Source organism: Cavia porcellus, unplaced genomic scaffold, assembly GCF_034190915.1.
Source record: "Cavia porcellus strain 051 isolate PalLab524CR breed Dunkin Hartley unplaced genomic scaffold, mCavPor4.1 scaffold_16, whole genome shotgun sequence".
Lineage (NCBI taxonomy): Eukaryota > Metazoa > Chordata > Mammalia > Rodentia > Caviidae > Cavia > Cavia porcellus.
The window spans coordinates 55,344,536-55,361,007 of NW_026947499.1; the positions used below are offsets into that span (position 1 = coordinate 55,344,536).

Consider the following 16,472-nt stretch of genomic DNA (forward strand, 5'->3'; position numbering starts at 1 on the left):
CTCCCCAAACTTAGACAGTGACTGGTGCCCAGGAGGCCTTCGATTGGTGTTGATGGAGAAAACGAATAAAGGATGAAAAAAAAAAAAACCCAACCCATTCTCAGTTCTGAACAGCTAGGAATAGAGTGGGGGTGGGTCAGACCAACACTGTGTCATGACAGTCCTATTTTTCTTAAGTTAGAGTCCTGTGTGTTAAGGACAAGTCACACATGTTTTGATCTATGTAATGGGCCGTAACTTCTTGGATCCAGTTCTCCATTCTCCAGGGGACCTCTCTGTTAACACATCTACGGGGTGAGTATCTCCTCTACCAAGAGGCTCTTCACCTCACTTCCATTCAGTAGAGTTAGTTCTTCCAGCTTGTGAAGACTGGGATTGCTAGATTTACAGAAATTTGATTTACATGTGGCTTTTCAGGAAGAGATGTCTTACAGAGCCAAGTCATCGCTTTCTCTGCCCAGCCCTCCTCAACGTACAGTTTTTAGGCATTTTCTAATCCCTTCCGGCACCCTCTCTGCTTAACTCCTTTCCACCTGGATCTGTTGACACCCCGCTGGGCATAGGAACACCAAACCCAACGGCCTTTCCTGGGCATCCTCTTGTCTCCACTGCTCTGAGCTGTACAAAGCAGCTTTGCCCAGTGTCTCTGCCCACCCAATACTGGTGCTCAAGTGTCTAGATGAAATCAGTCACTCTGGGTCCTACTCAGCATCTTTGTGTAGTTTACAATGGCAAAGAGGACCAAGCAGAGGACTGGTGTCCCAAACACACTTCTCTTTTCTAGACGGTGTCGAGCACAGGGCCTCAGCATGCTGGGCAAGTGCTCTGCCACTGATCTACACCCTCATCGGGAAGGAAGGACTCCTCTTTTTCAGCCCCATCAACGCCATCAGCACCCATCCCTTTTGTAGAACCATCCCCTCTCCCTTGTGCCTCGAATCCATCCATCTCTGAACTGAACGTATCACACGAGTCCTCCCCCTGACTCCCACACATGGGAAGTCCCACAGGGCTGGGACTGCCTACTCATGCTCATTTCTATGGCCCTAGGACTCAACACACAGCCTGGTGTGAAAGAGACAGCCAGGAGGTATGTGTCAAGGTGGGCTGCTACCACCTTTACAGATGGCAGACTTGGGGCTCAGAGAAAGAAGGCTCCACACCATCAGGCTGTACCCCGGGTGGCTCTGAGTCCCATGCCCTGGGGCTGTGCCACAGCCTTACCTGACAGCACCGTGAAGACAGCCGCAAAAGCGTTGAGCTTGAGCCCGTCGATGACGCTGCTGGAGTGGAAGAGCTCGAGACACATGAGGCTGAAGCCCACCACCAGCAGGAGGATGTAGAGCACCTCAGAGACCACCGACAGCCAGAGCACCCCTGCAACAGAGGCAGAAAGGCCCAGAGTAAGGCCCTCCTGGGCTTCCCCCTGTGCCCACCCACACCCCATGCCCACTGGGGGCCACTAGTGCTTGCAGAATATCCCTGGCTGCTGGATGGCCACCCAGCCAAGGCACCCTAACTGGGAACTGGTTGAGAACCCAAGTCAGGGTGTGACATTCTTTGGGAAACCATTACTGGGCATCCTGTGACTGGTAAATAGTCAGATAGAAAGAAGACTCACCCACAGCTTCGTGGCCATGAGGGCACTGCAATTGCTAAGCAGAGCCACAGAGAAAGGACCTCATTGGACCACGAGGCTCCAGCTCCAGGAGCCATCATATTTCAGACTTTGAGATGAATTTCCCTATTGTTGACTCAGTACTTGTGAGGTTCTCTGTTACCTGCATCCCAACTCATACACACATCATGCTTGCCCTCTAGGGAGGCCCACACTTCCATCTACCCTGCATCCTATTCTCTTGTTTTCTAGAAATGACTTTTGCTATTCTGCAGGCTTCAACACTGTGGTTCTCCCAAGGAGCTGCCATGTTCTGGTGGGCCCCTGTCCTCCTGGGTGCAGCTGGTTGGCCCAGTGCGATCACCTGACCTAGAACTGACCAATCAAAGCCCTTCTCTGGGAATCTGAGCAGATAGCCATTGAAGTACATCAGGTGAAACGGGCTCGGATGAGTCCAAGGATTCTGATCATGAAAGCTCCTAGCTCCAGCTGTTCCTGAGAGTCAGCTGCATTCCCAGCCTTTCCGAGGTTTTCATCTTTAGACATTTTCTTCCCTAAGAGAGCACAACTCTCTTTTTCTTCATATCATTTGCTACTTAGTGGGCATTTGCTCCCCATCCCCACTATCCCCCCTTCTTCCTAAATGCTTTTTACTTGGAGAGTATCCTTTCTACTGGTCTCTCTGGGCCAGGTGCTGGTGTCCCATGTCCTGACTCCGTATTTGGGCATATGATCATTTTTAGCCAATGAGAGCTCCATGTCCCTCAAACTCTAGTCACTGACTCAGGAATGAAATCCTTTATGCCTCAGTTTCCTCATCTATAAAATGGGAATAATAATTACACCTATCTCATGATTTTGTTGCACCTGAGGATTCATTTGCACAGCCATGTAGAGAGTTTATGATTAGCACACAGTGAAGGTTCAACCCATACATGCAGGAGGCGCACTGTAGGGCTATGTCCAGCAGTGACTGGAAGTGGAGCCACTTCCTGTGGTCTCCCGATAAGGGAAAAGTTAGAAACGGAGGCAAAAGGGAGAAATGAAATTTGGGGTACACGTAAGACTTCTGAGAAAAAAGGTGGCAAACAGAAGAAGGTGAAATTAGAAACACATCCCCTGCCTGACCTTCCAGCCACACTGGCCATGTGGCTGAAGCAAGGCCCCGATGAACTGGGTCAAAGATGATCCCCTGACCCAAGACAGCACAGTGAGCATTCGCTAAGGGATTTCACAGGAACCACTGTGAAAGCCCGGCTTTCAGGCAGGTTTGAGGCCGGAAGGACAAAAACTGATTACGTCATCGGAAGCAAGAGCCTCTCCAAGCGTGCGGCCAAGGATGTCAGTCCAAGAGACTGAGGAAGATTGTAACCTGATCGCACTGTGTGAGCGCTGGGCCTAGCTAGGGCTAACGCAGCCAGGCCTTTGTTCTTTTCGTCCTTCAAACCAATTAATCTCTGTCTTTGCTTAAACCAGTTTGAGGGAGGTTTTCTATCACAGGAGTCCTTTTCAGCTTTTCTGTTCTCTGGAGCATCAAACATGTCCTTTCCTACATCTGCTTTTGCATAAGGAGTCACTCCACCTGGAATGCCCAATAAATACTATTTACCAAATTGTTAGTCAGCTTTATTTCTCTGAGACAAAATGCCTGAGACTCACAGTTTAAAGGAGGGAAGGTTGATTTTGGCTCACAGTTTGGTAAGTTCCCATCCATGACCCCTTGGCCCTATCACTCTGGATCTGAGACCAGGCTGAACATCACAATGGGGTGTACAGTGGAGCAGCCTCTCACCTCATAATAAGGCAGAGAAAGAGAAGGGCCGCAGATCCCAGGATTCCTTTAAAAGGCATAACCCCAGGGATCTACTTCCTGCAGCTCCTCCCCTCTCCTCTCTCTCCTCTTCTTCCTTTCCTCTCCCCTCCTCCTCTCTTCTCTTCTCCTCTCCCCCCATCTCTCTCCCCCCTCCCTCTCTTCCCCTCCCATCCCTTCCTGTCTCCTTTCCCCTCCCTCCATTCCCTCTCTCCAACACAAATATTCCATCTCCTGGGCAATTCCTTGGATTTCTGTAAGCAAATAGTACACACTTGACAGCTTGGATGTTGTTAAAACACCCCCTGGCGCCACACCTTCATGGCTTCCAAGGCCCTCGGCTGGCCCAAGGACACACAAAGCTGCAGGGAGGGAATTCAGGGAGGGCTGAGCCATGGGAGGGGATGGTCACCCAGGAACAGCCCCTGCCCCCACTGGCTTTCTCCACTTTGGAGCTGCTGAGGCTTCTCTTGATTCCTTTGCTGCTGGTGCTGGCAGCCATGTGTACCACCCTTCCCTCCCCTGCCCTCTGCCAGGGAATGGCTTATCCAGCCTCCATGGGCCCTGGGCCAGGCCTCCCTCCATCTCCCGTTCCAGCAGGTCCAGCTCTCCTCAGGCTGACTAGGGGCTGGGCCCTGGCAGGCTGGGCTCTCCAGAATTAAGTTAGCTGTGGAGAATCAGGTCCTACAATCACAGATGCATGGCTAAGATCAAGTCTCTTCTTCCCCACTGAATGCTAGATTCATTTCCTTGTCTTTTCACTGTGTTCCTGAGCTTCTGTATGGAAGTGGCAGCCCACTCAAGCCAAGAAAATGAGTGACAATAATAATAAGTGTCATTGTTTGCTAATAACAGCAACAATAGTGACAATAAAGGGTGGCCATTCTGAGGGGCTCATTCTGTGCCAAGTCACGATGGGCAATAACAGCACCCCAGCCAACCCTCTGGGTCACTTTGTGTGTGTTTCTGTCATCGGAGGGTTGCTCTGGATGGCTGCAGTCCATTCTGCCCATCTTTGTTTAGAGAGTGACTGAGACCTTCTGTGTCCTTCTTCTATGCCAGCCAGCAGCCCCATCCTCCAGCTCTGGCTGCACCAACTCTGGATGTGACCCATGCTGGAAGAGGCGCTTCCTTGGAGGAAGATTTGGTCTTTGTCTTAATGCCCACCACTGTCCTACTGACGCCCAGTCACTGTCCTAACTAACTCCATTTTGTCTCACCTGTCCCCCTCTCCTTTTCTCTGAGTCATTTCTCCTCCCAGCTTATCTCAAGTTCCAGGAACAGGAGCCTGGCAGGCTGACAGCTTCATGACAGGAATTGAAATTGCCCCCTCAAGCAGTAACGATGTCCCCAGTGGTACAGGACCTCCAGAACCAGGCCTGAGATAATGGTCACCCCGCCACAGTGTGCCCAAGACAGTTTAACTACACCTGTTTCTTGCCTCCTGCTCTAATCGCTCCCCTTTTTAATCCTGTACTATTGCCAGTACCTGGAGGCCAGGGATAAGGACACCGGTCCCCCTATTCTTTCCAGGAGTGATCACAATGAATAGATTCTTGTTTTACCTCCTATTTCTCCTCTATTTGGGCGAACCATGTCTTCTGGACCCTAACAGTCCTGTGAAGCTTCTGTGGGGTCAGACTGACCTGACATCACCCCCTTACCTTCCTCCCCATTTTATACATGTACCCAATTCTCTTCCAAGTATCCCCTGGGAACCCATACTATATAAAGAATAAAGCATGAGTTCTCTCAGGGATGTCTGGGGAATCTAACCCAAGACTGGTATTCACATGGATCAACTCCCCACGATGACCTCCCACCCTCTTGGGCTCCAGATCTCCAGAGCCAGGTCTGAGCCAAGGGTCTCCTGACTCCTGAGAGGAGTAGGGGTCCCCATTTCACAGAGGAGGAATGGGATTTCCCAGGGGAGTACACTGCTGGGTGTGGGACAGTCTGGTTCAAAGCTGGGCCCTGTGACTCCAGGAAGCGCCTGGGTAGTGGGTACAGCTGGCAGGAAGGACTGGCCACATCAAAGTTCTCCTCCCTGGCTTTCGGGTCAGGGCACATAACGGTGTAGGTGCAGGTGCCCTCGTCAAGACCCCCATTCTTGTTGTTCTCCACAACCAAGCAATTCCCAAGACGCCTGAGTCCTCTAAGTTGAGTGTCATGGTCCTTTGGTGTCTGTGATTCCGGGCCCAGCCAATCATCAGGTGCGATGAGGAGGTGGTCAGACTTAGAGGAGACTGTTGTGGACAAGGGGAGGGCAGACAGGGGACACAGGGTCTGACCCAGGCTGACAGGTAGTAACATACTGAAGGTCTCAGTAGGGGGACATCAGGAGCTGGAGGGGAAGTGGAGAGCATACAGGAAAGAGCCCAGGCCTGGAGGAACCTGCTGGAGGCTTCAGCACTGCCCATGCCAAGTAAAGGTGGCCATGACCTCGGCTACGGCCTCATGAGGCTGAGGACAAGTGAGTGAACTTGAAATGCCCCAAGGGACCCACTCAGCAGCCTGGGGGCCCAGAGGGGGAGGAGGCAGTGTGCTGCTTCATTTCTTTCATGGATGCCCAAACAGTGACTTTGTCTGTCCCGGGCGGATGGATGCTGAGGCAGGAAAGTGCTGAGGCCTCTCAGAGACGTCCAGGAGCACTTTCCAGGAGGCATCCAGAGCTCAGACAGCGAGGAGAAGGCAGTGGCAAAGTGCAAGCACTCGCCAGGCATTTGCTGTGATTGTCTAATAGCCAGTGGCTGGCGCTGAGGCCAGTGAGTCTCTGAGAAGCACATGGAGCAAGACAACAGCGGGGAGGGACCCCGGGACTTAAGGGAGGAGGCAGCAGCAGAGGATGTGAGGGGAGCACACACGGCAAATGCTCCCCGACCCGCTCTGCAGCAGTGGTGTCACCCGGGTGCCTCTTCCATGGATCGCATGTGTGTCTCTGCCTTGGGGCTGCCCTGATCACCAGCACCAACCCCACCCTCCAGAAGGGAGTCAGTTCCACCCTGAGATGGTGACTAAATCTCCTGAAGCAGGTGACAGTGTGGAGCATGGTCTACCTGGTGGTGTTTTCTCGCAAATGGTTTACGATGGTGCTGAGTCCCAAATCAAACTGGACCAAAGAGGAAAGAAGGTGCGATTCACTTTCCCGTCTTGTTACCTGTATCAAAGAGTCTCTGCACAGTGCTAATGGGTCCTTAACACCTTCCTAACACTTGCCAATGTTTAAAAACAGAGGATGGGCCTCTGGTGAGTCTTCCACAGTCCCTAACAGTCTCAGTTCCATTTTGACAGGTACTTCCTTTGCTGGTGACTCACCATGGCCCCTGGCCCCTAGCCCCTCCCTCCTACCCACTGGGGCGGCTGCTCTGTGTCTCTGCCCTGCTCTGGGCCAAGGGCACTGCCCTGCCCAATCCCTCGATGTCAGCCCACCGGGAAGCGTGAGAAATCCTGCGTCCCTTCCTGCTCCTCTCTGGCCTCTGCTGCCTCTGGCCCAGGTTAGCCAGACAGAGTCAGCCATGGCTGCCCTCATGCTCAGGCTCTCACTGGCTGCAGAGCCCATCCTTGCCTTTCCTCTTCCTCTAGCCAAGGGCGGGCCCAGGTTCCTGCTGCCAGCCCCAGTTACCACCTGCCAGGGAGCTCTTTCCTCAAAGTGCCTTCCTTCACTCGCTGCAAGGAGGATTCCCGCAGAGACCCTCACTGACCTATCATTTTTATGGCAATGAATCCTGGTGTCCCATTTGAGTAGGCTCTAAGCCAGTGCTCTCAGTGCCAACCTAGTGGTGACATCAGTGTCCCCTAATGCAGATCACAGCCATGTAGTACAGATTCTGCTGAGTCAGAAACCCTGATATTATGGCCCCTTCTGTGTTTTAAGGGGCCCCACAGGTGACACTAATGCACACACAGGTCAGAGACCCACTTTACTAAAGCCCCTCTTAAATGACATATAAAAAATTGCATCAATTTAAGGAAAAATTGAGCCAGTGCTAAGGTGGCAGGTGTCGGAGTGTGACAAACCAAGAGCAGGTAGTCTGGGAATAATAAACAGCTGGGAAGCAGTGTGGAGTGACTGGCCTGTGGTGGCTGGTCCCTCATTACTGCTGTGCGGCTCGGGCACCACGGACAGCAACAATGGGAGGGACAAAAGACTGGCGGCCTGGGGCCAAGCCATCTGAGCCCAGCCCCTGTGATTCATGGAGAGGCTCCCTAATCACCAAGATGATTGTCCCCAGTCTCTGCAACTTGCCACTAATGGTTCGATTTGCAGCATTGAATGGGTGACCTTCAGGGGCAGAAGAAATGAAATGATTTCTCATCAGGTTCGGGGCTCGTGAGGTGACAGTTAATCCTGTTAGCTTGCACTTTTTGCCTTTTTATAAAACAGCTTCTCGAGGCCCACTCTGGCTCTCCATTGATGGAACTGATGGGTCTGCAAGAACGATTTCCTTTCCACCCCGTCCATCCCTGTGGAGAGTTGCCAGGGCTGGCTCCTTGGCTGAGGAGAAGACAGGGGCAAGGACCAAGTCTTGCTGTGTGACCTTGACTGGGAGCCTTACCTCTGTGTCCCTCAAGGTCCTTATTTTAAAATTGGGGAGCATGGACAAATCATGAGCACTAAGAGACAGCATCCAGAAATCCCACAAGTCTGACATTTGGAAAGTATTCAGAAAAGTTAGTACAGTTATTACTTGTGAATATCAAAATTATTGGTAATTGCAGTCAGGTGATTAAATTTGGGGACTCACTAGCATTGTTGGACTGTCTTGTGGGGACATCACAGCGTGTGCTCATACACACCATCATGGGTGTGGATCAGTTATGCAATGCAGTTTTGATGCTACCGAGACATGCTGTACACATGGGAGGATGCTGCTGCTACTCTCACAAGCATGCGGCTTTACAGTAAGCTCTCTCTTTAAAAGAAGAAAGCGTATAATCAAAGTAACAATGCAAGTAGCATAGTTACTTATTATTAAGTATGCACTGTGCAGAATTGTACTCAAGTGGGCCTGCTGACATTGACATCATGACCAGCGGGTGCCATCCTATGACATAGAATGGCTATGATGTCGCTAGGAGATGGGAATTTTTCAGCTCCATTGTAACCTTCTGAGAGCACTGTTGTGCTCTCAGGTTGAAGGGAGCCAGCTGGGTCTGTGAGGACCCTTCAGTGTGTGCCCTGTTTTAGGGGCAGCCCCAGAGCAGCTACACAGCTGTCACAATGTGGGGACACAGCTCCAGTATTGACTGTAACCATTCTAAGAGGTGGGAGGCACAGCGTGGGCAGCGTGGATCCTGGCTGGCCCATCCAGGATGACTCCTGGCTCTGGCAATTGACTAGTGGAGACACTGGGAACGCAACATGACCCAGTAAGAATTCAGTTTTCTCACCTAGAAGATGGGTCCATGAGTCCACTGCATGGACTGCCAGGGGGACTGGGAGAGTTCACTATGTGTCAGGTGCTCAGGCCTGAGCCTGGCTGGCTAAGAGCCATATACTCAGTGTCAGCTGCTGCTGATGTGACGGAGCCAAAGGGATTGAGAGGCCTGGAACAAATGCTCATCAGCCTTCAGATAAGTAAAGCCATTCTAAAGATCAGAGGGGAATTGTTGCCAAGTCACATGAAATCCCAAGACATGATGGCATTTTAAGAGAAAACATTTTTTTCTCAAAAAAAATCCATCAGTTTAATACATCAGATCAATAAGTCACAGCACGGGGCCTCCAGCCGTGAGATCAGTGACATACCCCTGATACTGAACATGAATCGTCATGTAAATGGCGTGAGCCAGACCTCCAGGCTGGAGCCAGTTCTGTGACAGCTGCTGCTTTTGAAATGTCAACACTGGGAGCTTAGAGATAGGATGCTGGGGCTGGGAGGAAGAAACCGGGGGCCTCCAGGAACTGTAGGGAACAGCTTTGGAGCCTCCTTCTACAGATAAGAGGCTCTGGTTCCAGAAGAGCTGCAGCCATAGAGCAAGCTGGGGGTGGAGTTGGGGTGGGTAGTGTCCTCCACCCACGGGGCTGTTTTCTGTCGTGAAATTGGTGAACAGGTTGGCTCCACTGGAGACTGAGGAGTGATGAGGCAATGGGACCAACAGATGGTGACTGCATCACACATCAGCAACCCCAGTTCCAAGCCTGATGCTGCAGACCTCGAAGACCCCTCTGCAACTGTGGGCCCAGCGTCCGCCCCGTAACACAAGTAAATTCTCAAACAAGCCACCAAGAGGCTGAATCTAGCCTGTAGAAATGTCTTGTTTGGCCCACACAGTATTTTTAAAAATATCTGAATTCATTATCAACATTTAAAAATAGGAAACTTCATATAAAAATCCAGATTTCTGGATTTTGTTTGCAAACAATGTGGCTGTAAAGGTCCTGGACATTTGTCCTCAGGAGGACAGCTCTGAGGCTGAGCCTGTGTCATTCCTCAGCTAGGTCACACTCTAGGGCCAGCAGAGACTCACCCTGCCCCTCAGCCCTCTACAGTGCTGCCTGGCTTGCATGAGCATTTGAGTTCATAGCCTATCTATGACAATGTCTGAAGACACTTGTTTCTCTGATGCTGCAATACATTTTAAAAGCCTGGATGGTCTTCTGCATCTACCTGAAGATAACGAACTCCCAGTTCCCCAGCTTCCCCTGGACTGAGAACTGTAGCAAACACCATAGCTGAAGGTTCTAGCAAACATCATGGGTTTCCCCTCATCAGGGTGTCCATTCTCAGAGCCAGGTCAAAAGGAAAGGTACTCAGTTCACACATCCAGGGTGGCTTATCTGGGCCAAGAGCATGGATCTAATATCTTTTCCTAAGAGTTGTCTTGCACACTCCACCCCTTTCCACTGAGACCCAGAGAGGGTGAGTAACCTAAGGTGACAATGCTCTGGATCCTCCTTTAATGAGTCAGGAAACATTTCAAGTTTTGCCTCGAGGTTACTGTGGAGGCCTTCAGTGCTACTCTGTGGGATATACAAAAATGCTGGGTAACAGAGCCCTTGCAAACAGGATGTCACGTCAGTGCCAAATATGTGCTCTTCACAAACACAGGGTCTGGGCAAGAGGTTTTCTTTATAGCCATCTTTTCAAGAGCCACCCTTTTGTACAACCTTGTGATTCAAAGTGAGAGCCACACATTAGCCCCTCAGCCTCACCAAGAGCAGGTGGGAGGTGCAGACCTCCTGGCTCCATATCCCTGTAGGTCACCAGATCCCTGTCTTCATGTGGCATGTAGCGCCCTGCTCACTGCAGACTCGCACCAGCCAGGAAGAAGATAGCTGTGGGTGGGGCACTCGTGACCTCTCCTGCCTCCAGCATCCCCACCCCTTGGAGCACCCCCAAAGATGTCCACGTCCTCACCTCCAGGCTATGAATATGCCACCTTATCTTGCAGAGAGGACTTTGGAGTTGTGATTAAGATCTTGAGATGCGGCCATCATCCTGCATTATGTAGCTGGGCCCCATGTCATCACAAGGGACCTTCTAAGACAAGGGCAAGAAGGTCAGTGTCAGAGGTGGAAATGTGACCACAGCATCAAAGGCCAGAGTGATGGGGCCATGAACCAAGGCAAGCAACAGCCTCTAGTGTTGGAAAAAACAAGAGAACAAGGTCCCCCTGGAGCTTCCAGAAAAACATGCAGACCTGACGACACTTTGTGCCCCATAAGACTCCTTTAGAATCCTGATCCCCAGAGTGTAAATCCGTGCTTTAAGCCATCAGGGTCATGGTCATTTGCTACACCCACAACAAATACACTTCCTTTCTTTGTTCATGGTTAGCACCCCCAGAAAGCCTCTCTTGATCTCTGCAGGCCCAGTGTAGCACCAGATAGATCCCAGCAAAAAGGAACTGCTTTATCACCCACATGTGGGACCTTGATGTGGTGGGAAGAGCCTAGACAAGAGGTCAAGCAGGTTGGCATTTGACTTTGACCCTTACCTGAGCTCTCTGAGCTCGGCCTCAGGCTGTAAGTGGGTCCACACAATTGACCTCAAAGGGTTCTGGGCAGGTTCAAAGGGATAATGACTGCAGCCTGCCCCTGCCTTGTCCTTGGCACATGACAGGGCTCTGGAAGATGCTGGTGTATCCAACTGATAACAGGCCCTTGAGAAGGGGTCTTTTCTTCTCTTAGGAGACTCACAGTTGAACAAACTAGTTTATCATTGAAACAGATTTTGACAACACCTTATTGCCCCCAGAGTTCCACAAGGCTCTGGTCCCTGTCAATTCAGAACCATCTCTGGCAGACATGCCCTTTAGAAATGGCATGTCTGGAATCCGGGGAGAGTCGTGGAGCATTTGATATGTGTCATGGTGACCTTGGCTTTTGCATCAGGCGACAGCGATTTTTCTTGCTCTTCAGGAACCAGAAACTGACTTCAAAGTAAGCTATGGTCCACAGGGACTGGATTAGAGGTTGGCAGAAGAAGAGGCCAAGAACACAGAAGACAAGGTGAAATTCTGGCCATGTGGGCCCCACCCAGGCCCCTGCCAGGACAGCTCCCGGGGCCTGCCTGTCCTGTCCCCACCACAGGAGTGCTGAAGGGCCAAGAGATGGAGACAGGCCAGAGCAGGCCAGCCGCTCCCTGCTGGCAGGCAGGTGCTTTCTGGTTTACCACAGGCCCTGCCCCTCCCAGTCATCCCTTCCACAGAGCCTGAGGGCCACAGCCCAGAGATACCCAGGTTACGGGGGGTCCTGATACAGTTTGTATCTAGAGGTCAAAAAACCTCACGTGGTCATAAGTGAAGTTTTTCAGAGGTGGTTGGATCTAGGATGTGTGATGCTGGGATTCAGGGTGCCTCATCCTGTGTGGGGGTGGCACCACCCAAAGGCCAGGCAGCCTGAGGGGATAAAAGGGAAGAGTAACTAAGGCAGATCCTGCATCAGGAGAGCTGAAAGACAGCAGTGGGAGGGGAGAGTGAGCCAGGCAGGTGCAGTCTGGAGTACAGAGAGCGTCAGGGTCAGGGAAGAGGCCAGGGGGCACTGGGGAAGGCCTGTACCCACAGGCTGCCTCAAGACCTCCAGCTGCCACCGACTGCTCCTTGGATACAAGTGTGTGAACGTATAGGGAGCAGGAAATCTCTGCACAGGGCAGGAATGAACCGTGGGCAAGTTCCCTCCCCTCTCTGAGCCTCCCTGTCTCGTCAGCAGGGTTTGTGAGACTCTGGGAAACATGTCAAGAGGTGTGCCCCTGCACAGCCCCGAGCGCCTGCATACACCTGCTGTCACCTTCACCAGAGAAGGACACTGAGGCTCATCATGTCTTAGGCCACAGGGCGCCAAGCTGGGCTGCACAAACCTGCCTGGCATCTCAGAGCAGGCAGGCCCTGCTTCCCCCCCTGTTCCCCGTGACCCCTCGCTACCTAGGGTTCCTGTGGCCCGAAGGCTTCTGACCCACTGCCCCAATCTGGAGCGCCAACCACTTCTTCCCCTAAACTCAGGGGAGAAACAATAGCCACTGCACTGAAGAGTTCCTCATCCCAGGCTCTGTGCCAAGCACCGCCTGGGACACAGCACCCCAAGGCAACATAGGTGATGAGAACCACACCTAGTGGCAACCAGGAGTGCCGGGCTCCATGCTACACCAGGGAAAATAGACTCTTACTCTCCTTGGCATACAGGAGAGGAAACTGAGGCACAGACAAGTCAACCTTAGGCCACAGCTAGTGAGAGGCATCTGAAATCCTGGTTCCTGTCGCATGGGCAGACCCTGGGCATCAGGTTGCTTCCTGCAACAAGCATTTGAGGAAGGAGCCACAAAGTCCATCTTGTGAGTGAGGACAGTGGCACAGAGAAGGATGGTGAGTTACTCAAGGCCACACAGCATTAGTGAGGGAAGACAGGCATGATGCCCAGGCCTGCCTCAGCCTCCCTTCCAGTTCTGCAGGGGCAGCTCATCCTAGCTGTAAGTCCTCCCTCCTTCAGTCCCTTCTCCAAATAATGCTTTTAAATGCACAGAGCAAATATACAGAGACCGGCAAAGGAAACCAATTAAACTGAAATGGAGTTATAAAAACATGCTTTAAATGAGACGTATAATATTAATATATGTGCTTCGTTATTAATGCATGAAATAACAAGATCTAGTGTGAGTCTAATAACTACTGTCACTTCAAAGTAGTGAGGAAGAAAGTGATAACTCAAGATATCTGCAAACCCTCTAAGTGACAGGAAAATCTGTGATTTCTGATGGTCACAGTGGCTCAGGTGCAACACATCCTGGTGAGCTTTGTCACCTCCATGCATCACAGAGCAAAATGCAAAATGCAAGCTGCCAACGAGAGGCTGTGTAGACCTAAGATGAAGTCTTCTGCCACTCAACTTGTAGGGTCCCCTGAATTCTGCTCGCTGACCGCTTGGTTAGGAATCTCTGCTAAAACAGCAGTTTCTCGTTTAAATGTAGACTCCCCAGCAGACTCTTTCCCCAGAAATCTGGTGCCACAGGAATGAGAAGGGTTTGGGATGTACACACTGAGCAAGTGTCCAGGAGGTCTGAGTACAGCTCATGTCATGAGAAAGAAGCATTCTTTAAAAAGGTAAATATGAGCTGTGCGTGCTTGTGCATGCTTACCATCCCAGCACTCTGGGAAGCTGAGGCAGGAGGATGGCAAATTTGAACCAGCCTGAGGAATTTAGAACTTATCAAGACCTTGTCTCACAAAAAAATTTACAGAGAGCTGGGGCTATGGCTTAGTGAGAAGGTCCTGGGTTCAACTCCCAGTACAACAAAAATAAATTAAATCTATATCTCTATCCAATCTCTGCCACTGCAACATGTAGATGTGTTTCACTGTACTCAGAATAAACCCAACTTGGCTTTCACATTTTACCAGACTGTTGGGCTGATGCCTTCCTTAGATGTCCCTGCACATCTCAGCCACCCAGGAAATGTCCTTCCATCACAGCCACCTCAGGGCCTCTGCACCAGCTGTGCCCTCTGCCCAGGAGGCTCTGCCTGCTGCTGCTGCTCAGTGTAGACCGCACTTGCCGCTCCGTCTACAGTCACCACCGCGTCACACACAAACACTTCCGCCCTCTCCCCACGGCTTTCCTCTGGCCTCACTGTTATTTGAAAGGGCACCATGTATTGATTCGTTATGTCTGGTCTGCCCCCTCCTTTGTAACGAGGGTCCCCCAAGGCAGATAGCCCACTCTGTCTTGCCCAGCGCTGTCTTCAGAGACACTGTCTGGTCTCGATGTAGGAGGCACAGAGTAAACACATCTGTCCCTGAAGGTGGTTCCAGGACCCCATTGGGTACTAAACTCCTCGGATGCTCAGGCCTTTGTTTAAAATGATGCAGTGTTGGGGCTGGGGATTTAGCTCAGCGGCATAAGCACCTGCCTTGCAAGCAGGCGGTTGTGAGTTCGATCCCCGGTACCGATAAAAACGAAAAAAGACCAAAAAAAAAAAAAAAATGATGCAGTGTTTGCACAGATCCTAAGCACATCCCCCTGCATGCTTTAAATCACCTCCAGATGATTTTATAAGGCCTCAGACACTGAATGTTGTGTAAATGCTTGGTATACTGTATTGTTTGTGGGAGATTGACAAGAAAGAGTTTGTACATGCTCAGTACTGATGTAATGTTTCTGCCTCTAGGGTTGTCAGGAGGAGTTGCCATTGTCCAGGGGTTAGGGCCCAGGGCCCAGAGCCCAGGTGAGCAGGTGAGCGAAGCCCTTCCTTCCTCTTTGCTGCTGGGTGTGCAGCAGCCGAGCAGCCGAAGCTGGAATGCAGCGACCAGGAGACAGAGCAGCTGGGCACCAGTGAATGGACTGTGGGGCTCAGCTGGGCACCAGTGAATGGGCTGTGGGGCTCAGCTGGGCACCAGTGAATGGGCTGTGGGGCTAAAAAGGCAGTGGCATGACCAGGCCAGGAGTCTCAAGGGTCTCTGGAGGCACTATCGCCTCTCACAAGTCTTGGGGGATGAGAGGGATCCAGGAACGGGAGCTGGGGGCTGCCTGGCTGAACCTAGAGGCCCAGCTGAGAGCCAGGAGCAGGAAGATGAGGCTATTTTGTCCCAAGGAGACCAGGGGACAGACAGAGTCTAATCTACATGTCCAACAGCTTGACACACAGACACAGGGAGGACAGCAGAAGTCATCCTGTCTAATGGGACCACCGTGGTGACCCTAAAGCCACAGACCTCTTGCAGGAGGAAACCAAGGTTTAGGCAAGATGGAGTCATGTTCCACCGAAGTGTGTCCCCGAGGACAATACCTAGGGACTGCAGGACTCCTGCCCAGCTCTGTCCATCTATCACGGCCTATTGAGAGCAGGTGGTAGGAGGGTTGCAGCTGCTGAGACCCCTGTCCCTTGGGGCCATGGACAGAGAGCAGCCTCAAAGCTAGCAAGAGCCATGAGGGCCCAGCTCGGGCAGAGCAGCCGGAGTCAGAGGCTCAGAGGATAGAGCGCGGCATTCTGGCCGTGCTCCAGGCTCCACCCTGCTCACCGTGACCCCGCTGAGGAAGCACCGGCCAGCACAGAGGCCGTTGTGTCCCTCCCTCCAGGGTGCTATACTGCACATGGGTCAGCTGCCCCTCACCCGCCCGGGTCAGCAGCACCAGGGCCTCTAACTCCCACCCCTGACCTCCCCTCTTCCGCCCCTTGCTCACTTCCTTCCCACATGGCCTCCCTGCGATTGCTTAAATGCGACAGACACGTTCCTGCCTCTGTACTTGCTGTTCCTACTGAAACGCTCTTCACCCAAGTCTGTTCCAGCTTGGATATGGCCTGAGGGTGACCCCCAGGGGTTCATCTGTCTCAGGATGATCCCCACTTCCTCTTTCACCCAAATGCCACTTCTGGGTGACGCCTTCCCTGACTGGGGACACCTTCCTCCTCCCCACTATGCCTGGCTCCCTTTCCTCCCTAACATTTATCACCATTTGGTAGCCAGAGAGACCCTTCTAGAATGCAAATCAAATCTCCCTCTTTAAAGGCCTCCAGGGCTTGCTCACTGTCCTGGATCACATTCAGAATAAAAGCCCAGCTCCTCCAGGACCCTAACTGATCTGCCCCACCCTCTCCTCCAGCCTTTTCT

At 51.9% G+C, this 16,472-nt stretch overlaps 1 protein-coding gene across 2 annotated transcripts in view; it reads right to left on the reverse strand.

The window, feature by feature from the left end:
- Gsg1l (GSG1 like) overlaps positions 1–16,472 on the reverse strand; it is a 231,695-nt gene that overhangs the window by 77,105 nt on the left and 138,118 nt on the right. For both annotated transcript variants that reach the window (XM_063226714.1, XM_003477826.5), the window contains exon 3: positions 1,225–1,377. In XM_063226714.1, coding sequence (XP_063082784.1) covers positions 1,225–1,377 — 153 coding nt within the window. The remainder of the gene's footprint in view (positions 1–1,224; positions 1,378–16,472) is intronic.